A 7,316-nucleotide genomic window follows, 5' to 3' on the forward strand; every position below is an offset into this window, starting at 1 on the left:
GGGGGAAGTAAAATCGGTCAAATAGTCAACGTCATGTGAGGACCCGATGAAATCATATGGACGCGTTAACTCATGAACGGGAACAATACTTCCCACATGCAAAATTATGACTTCATATATATTTAGCGTTATTTTCAATTAGCTGGAAATTATAAAATAAAATAAAAAACTTTATAAGTCTTCATTAAGAGTCAACCAGTTTCTAACGTGAAGTGTGAACTCGCTGATTAGCTTCTAAACTATCCGTATTATATTCATAAAAGCATTCGATTTATGAGGAACTAAATAGATCAATAACATTATAAGTTTAAATATTTACTTTCATACCGCTCAATTTTTATTTATTTACAATTCTAACCCCTTATAAACTTTAGCATTTACATTGATTTAACATGACCATTTGTAGATAGGGGTGTTTGTTTAACGAGCTGAACACGAGCTGTTCACGAACAAAAAGTCTTTTTTTAACAACTCTAATCATGTAGTCATAAGACAATAAGGGTTTGAACAAGATTTAAAAATTATTATTTATATTAAAACATCATTTGAATCTAGTTTAATAATTTTTATTCTATTTTCTTAATCAATATTTTAATTGGTTATAAAACTTTGTAGCCTTGTAGTCAATTAGATTTTTTAAAAATACCACTTAATATAGAAGCTCGTGTTTGGCTCGTTAATTTCATTCGATAAATTAACGATCCGAACACGAACTAAGATGTGTTCGTTCGTGTTCGACTTGTTTCGGCTCGAAATACTACTCATCAAGTTAACAAGTCGAACACGAGCTATTCACGAGCAACGAGCGGTTTTGCCAGCTCTATTTGTAGAAAATAATGTTAGTTAGATAGAACGTCCCATCTTCTAGTCCACGCAAATGATAACTATCGTAGGTATGCATCTACAGCAGGAAAAATATATTCAACAATCTCTCTTCATTCAAGCATGTAATCATAGAGAACATAGAGTAAAGAATAAATAAATAGTTCGGCATCGACGTAATCTGAGGGTGTCTGTTTCTGGAGACGATGCGGCACCGCATCGCAGTTTTATTTGTTTTGGGTAAACTGCGCTTGGTCAGCTTTTTCAAAAAACTACCACTGAAATCTGAGTTTTCCTACCGTTTCTGGCTATGTGCGTTAACTGTTTTCTAGCTGAGGTTTAACTTGTTCAAAAAATAAAACGTATTTGCTACCGTAAATTTTTTAACATCATATTGTTTTTCAGCAGCTTCACAGCTACCTTTTAATAAGTTGTAGTTGCCCCAAACAGGCCCTAAATTAGGTTAAAATGATTTTTTTTAAAAGTTATATATGCGGTGCAAGATAATTTAAAAATTCATGTAGAAAATAATGTAGTGTTTTTATGTGATTCAAAAGAGTTTTAGCTTGAAATTATGCACAATTATAACAATATTATAAATATTAATATGAAATAATATAGAATATGGATAACAAAGAAAATGGCAAAAAGAAGAGAAAACAAGTGGAGTGGATTGGGGACAATAATTTATGATTTATATAAAAGTTATTTATGTTTATTTTTGTAAAAATAATTAAATAAATTTCATTTAATATCATTAGGGTTGCTATTTTTATTAAATAAGTTTTAAAATTTTATAAAAATTTATTCTATTTTAAAAAATTCAATTTTTACATTTAATAATAATTTAATTATTTTGCAAAACTTATTTTATGTTAAAGAAATTTTATGCTACTTGTATTGCTAGACATATTATGATAAAAGCATTGAGCATGTAACTTAATAAATATATTCAAAATTTTACTTAATAATAATAATAATAATAATAATAATATTATTATTATTATTATTATTATTATTATTATTATTATTATTATTATTATTAAATGTGAAAATTTAAAGATGCAATAATTATTACTTAATGATTAATGATCAATTGAAATTTTAAAATTTTAATTCAATTTCTATTAAATTTAATAATGAAACAATTTGATAAATAGCTCAATAGATCTAATTTAATTGTAATTTAATTATCTATCAAATATTAAAATTAACATCAAGCTTATGATTATCAACTTTAACAGAAACTTTCATTATATTTAGAAAAATATATATATATCAACACATCATCTAAATTTTTATTACCTGCATATCGAATATTTCACCCAAAAATAAACTAATAAATCCATTTATTTAAACATATTAGGGCCAAATCATTGATAATTTAACCCCCAAAAAATATCTTATTAAAATTTGATGCGCTTTTAAAATTCATATGATATTAATTTATTATAAATAAATTTAAATGGATATTAATTTTAAAAATATAAAAGCATTGAATGATATATATATATATTATATATATATCTGTGTGTGTGTCGGGTACCACAGCCTGTTGGTTGGCATTCATGGCATAAGAACTCTCGGGTCGGGGGTTCGAATCCCCTCTGGCACAGTAAGGAAGATGTTGCTTTAGGGGTGGTTGGAAATAAGGTTGTCAAAACTGCTCGTTGTTTGCGAACAACTCCTGTTCAGCTCGTTTGCTAAGATAACGAGCCGAACATGAACAAAGATTTGTTTCTTCGTGTTCAGCTCGTTTTGGCTCGAAGTTTTATTGATGAGTTGTTTTTTTTTAAAATTTTATTGATTACAAGGCTACAAAGATTTGTAATCAATTACAAGTATTAATTAAGAAAATAGAATAAAAATTATCAAATTAGATTCAAAAAATTAGATTCAAATGTTAGATTCAAATGATGTTTTAATTCAAACAATAATTTTTAAATCTTGCTTTAATCCTTAACTTCTTATGGTTACATGATTAGAGTTTTCAAAACGACTATTTGTACGTGAACGGCTCATGTTCGGCTTGCTAAGCAAACGAGTCGAACACGAACACACTTTTTGAACTCGAAATATAAATGATCCGAACACGAGCTGAGCCTGGGCTCGCTAGTGTTTGGCTCATTTTCACCCCAAGCTGGAAACTCACACACACACAGATATATATATATATATATATATATATATATTTCACTTCTAAGAAATTAATAATGCTAATATTTTTCATGTGTTGTTAAAATCTTTATTGTTATATATTTAAATATAAAATTGAAGTACTAGACATATAAATACATAAGAATTAAGTTATATGTATATAGATGCCCTTTTATTTTATGTTGGGGTATTTACATACATACCACCCAATTCCTATATAATTACACATCAACCCAAATATTTCCTTTCTTATTAAAATACCATTTTATTTACTTCATAATGTGAAATACACTTACATGGGAAATTTGCTAAAGATGTAAAAGATAAGGCATAATTACATACAAAGCATAAATAAATATGCTATTTACAAATCATGCACGAAGGTGATTGTTTGAACTATGAAAACGATGCATTAATGCATGCCACGATGCATTAATATTGGTTGGGGTTTTATCATGACCTTTAATATTTGAGGGAGAATTTGAAAATTGGATGAAAAAGGGTGTTTGATTTGTAAATAGCAATGTTTTGGGTGGCTTATATGTAAAATTGGTGTTGGAGATATAAATAAATGAGAATTAATTGGTATATATGTAAATCTTCCTCTATGTTTCCCACGGTCCACTTTCCCCAAAAAGCTTACTCGTCTGTCTCCCCCTCTCCCTCCCTATATATACATCCCAAATCCACTCATTTTCTCAAGCAAACTCCAATGGCGGATCTCCTCCTCCTTCGCTCCAGCACCGGAGTAACAAAGCCCGCACTTTGGCGCCGGAGATTGTTCGAGTGCAAGACTTGCAGCCGTAAATTTCCCACCTTTCAGGCTCTGGGAGGTCACCGAACCAGTCACAACAGGTCGATCAGAGACGGGACGGCGGCTTTCGGAAAGACTGAGCCGCCGGCGAGATTGCCGGCGAGGAAGAAGCTCCATTGTTGTCCTGTTTGTGGACTGGAGTTCTTGATGGGGCAAGCGCTCGGAGGGCATATGAGGCGGCATAGGTATCATCGGAGGGATGGGTTGGAAGAAGAAGAGGAGGAGGACAAGGAGAAGGAGGTGGTGTTGGATCTCAATTTGCCGCTCGGGCCTGCGGAGGTTTTGTGGGAGGAGGCTCCTCTGTTTCAATTTTTTTAAGTTAGGTTGATTTGGTGAGTAATATTTTAAGACAAGATGTAAGACAATTTAACTACAATTGTATTTTGAAAATTTTTAGGTCTCTCTCTCTCTCTCTCTCTTTCTAAGCTTGAGGTGATGTGTGGAGACAACAGTGAGATGGTGGTGCGGCATTAGATCGTAGTTTTATATGTTTGAGTAAATTACATTCTGATTGTTTTTTCAAAAATTTATCACTGAAATATGTGTTTTCTCATCGGTTATGACTATTTGGAGTGATATCTTTCTACCTGCGGTTTTTTTTTTAAAAAAATTGTAATTGTCATTGCAATTTTTTTAACATCATATTATTTTTCAGTAACTTCACAGTTTTTTTTAATAAGCTGTGGTTGCCCCAAATATGCCTTACATCTGGATAATGTAGATATAAATGGGGGTTTGCTTTGAGTGTATTTTGGGTGTATACTGAAAATGTACTCATTTGCACAAATGAATCATCTATATGTATTTTTTTTTTTTTTGCACGAAATACCATTTTGTGCGAAATTTGTTTTGGAATATTTATATTTATATGAGTCAATTCCTATGCATTTACATATCTAATGCCTATACTTCAATTTTGTATGTATAGGCCACCTTACCTATGCATTGAGTGATGAAAATCTATACACATTTTAGGAAATAAATAGTATGAAATTTTTGGAAGGTAGAAATGTGAAAAACAAAGCAAAAATGTTAGATATGTGAATACATAAAAATTAGGTGGTTATGTGTGCAAATGTGCACACAATTTTTAGGGTATCCCATTTGGTTTGAAATTGTTAGACAAATACTATGAGCTTTAAAAATTTTCAAATAATTTTAATATTTTAAAATGATAATTTTATTTTTCCCATTCATATTTCAAAAATAATAACAAATTAATATATATATTTTAACATCATAATTATGAAATATATCACAAAAATGTGTTATTATTAACTCACCAAGAGTCTAATGCAAATTTCATAAAACAAAAGATATAAAAAATTGATTTTGCTAATGCACAAGACAAACTCTTTAATTTTAAAATTATCATAATTAATGAAAAAATAAATACAAAAACTGATTAATTATTTAAATTTCATATTATTCTCAAATTATAACATATATATATATATATATATATATATATATATATGTAAACTCATTCACAAAAGATTTCTATGAATTTGATACAAAAAGATTATTTTCAAATGCCTTCCCCAATCTCAATATTCTTATGCTTATTAAGTTTCCTCTAGGGAATAGCTTGTTTTATATTCTTAGACATAATTTTATTATTATTTTTTGCTAGAAGGTTCACAATAGTAAATTACTAAAGTGATAATTTAATATCTTAGTATTGCACGAAGTTCCAGCACACATATTTAAAAAATAATAATGAGAGCTGACACAAGAATTTTTATGTGAAAGAACCCTGAAAATAGGAGAAATTGTGGAGCCTGACTCAGTTTAAATAATACATTATATAATCAAGAGGAATGTGTCTACTATTTATATGGATAAAGAAAGCTGTGATTATAAAAAATGATTATTGTAGTTTTATAATAAAAGCTATAATTGGACTATGAAATTGTATTTGATAGCTCGAAAATTAATAGTTGGGCATAGAAGTTGGTAGTTGTGGGCTATAACGGGCCACAGTTAAGTGTAATAATTGTTTGTGGTCAAAACTTTTGTTGGTGGTGGTTGGCAACGACTTGTGGTCGGTGATGACCTCAGGTAGTTCATAGTGATCTTTGATGGCCAGCGACGAACTCTGGGGCTTGGTTGTGATCTTAGATGACCAACTACAATTGTTGGGACTTTAAAAGTTATGATGTATTAGTTATCTGACACTTCTCCCCCCACCCCAAGAATGTGGGTCAATTCATAATTTAAAGAGGGGCATTTTAGTAAATCTAACAAATCTCCCAAAATACTTCATTAGACATTCGACATTGATTCATCTGATCATATGTATTTTTCAAAAATTTATATGATTTAATGACATCAAAATTGAATCATCTCGTGCTCTCTGGATTGCTCTAATCGAGATGCTCAATTTGATTATAAACATATCTAATTTTAAGACCTTTTGACTATAAACATGCCTGATTTTTAACTTATATTTCACTTGAATTAATGTATGCATATTGGAACCTAGAAGTCAACAAGCTTTAAGGGGGTGTGCGTAAAAGAAGCTGGCAAAGAGAGAGTTGTAAGCCACTAAAAATGAAATAATTGAATGAGATCTAAGCATAAGATATGTGAGAAAAAAAATGTGAAGCCCAACAATAATTGCACAAGGCGTGAGGATGATGATTGCTTCTATAGTATTTATTAGATGTATTTTATGTATAGTTTATAAATTATCTTCATCACATTGTAAAGGCACACTATTGAATTCACATTCGTCCGGTGAACCATACCCAAGGAATAGAGAATAGGACTGAGGGAAGAAGAACGTGGGAGAGAGAGAAATGAAGAGGAAGACTTGACCCCTCGGGGGCGAATCGTGGTGTTACCGGGTTTGTGGACCCATTTTATTCCATTAAAAGTGAGCTTACAACTGAGGGAGGCCCCTAAAAAAAATACATTTTATATAAAAGGATCCTCCTGTTCATAGATGATAAGAGGGCTAAAAAATAAATTACAATATTATCATTGCTTTAAAAGAGTAGTGTGAGATGAGATGATTTAATCTTTTATATTTATGTCTCTACTAAAAAGTCTTCCCTCCAAGTCTTTTGTCGGGTATGGGTCCTCCGTCGTGTGGGGAGGGTGGGGGGAGTTCTTTGTCAGTTGGCTGAGGGTAGTTGATTCGACGGGAACAGACTTCAGATTACCTTAAGATCTATGCAAATCATTTTTGAGTATAGACACCCCAAACTCCCACCAAACAATTTTTATTTGATATATTTACTCTCTAAATCAAAATTTGATTAGTGGAGAGATTGTATTTGACAAATATAATAGGTGATACATTTAAGATATTATTTTAATTCACTTCAAAATAAATCTCACTTTTCATACGATGCTTTTTTGATAAATATATATTCACTTTTTTGCTTCCAAATCTCATTAGATGTCAAGTAGTGATTGAAGTGTTGTTGCTCCCTTTATTTCATATTAATGCAAGTGAAGCCTATTAATCACTATTATTATCTAAACTTAGATATATTACTATTTTATGTATATTATT

The 7,316-nt window shown here is 30.5% G+C and overlaps 1 protein-coding gene across 1 annotated transcript; it reads left to right on the forward strand.

The window, feature by feature from the left end:
• The first annotated feature begins 3,691 nt into the window (after nt 1–3,691).
• On the forward strand, nt 3,692–4,111 carry LOC110028062 (zinc finger protein ZAT7-like). Its single transcript, XM_020729762.1, has one exon. It carries the CDS (start codon nt 3,692–3,694, stop codon nt 4,109–4,111), a length of 420 nt encoding a protein of 139 aa, XP_020585421.1.
• Nucleotides 4,112–7,316: the final 3,205 nt, after the last annotated feature.

Source organism: Phalaenopsis equestris, unplaced genomic scaffold (genome assembly GCF_001263595.1).
Source record: "Phalaenopsis equestris unplaced genomic scaffold, ASM126359v1 Scaffold000488, whole genome shotgun sequence".
Classification (NCBI taxonomy): Eukaryota; Viridiplantae; Streptophyta; class Magnoliopsida; order Asparagales; family Orchidaceae; genus Phalaenopsis; species Phalaenopsis equestris.

What these genes read in the sequence shown, in the direction of transcription:
- LOC110028062 (XM_020729762.1), top strand. Translation starts at nt 3,692, where the DNA reads ATGGCGGATCTCCTCCTCCTTCGCTCCAGCACCGGAGTAACAAAGCCC.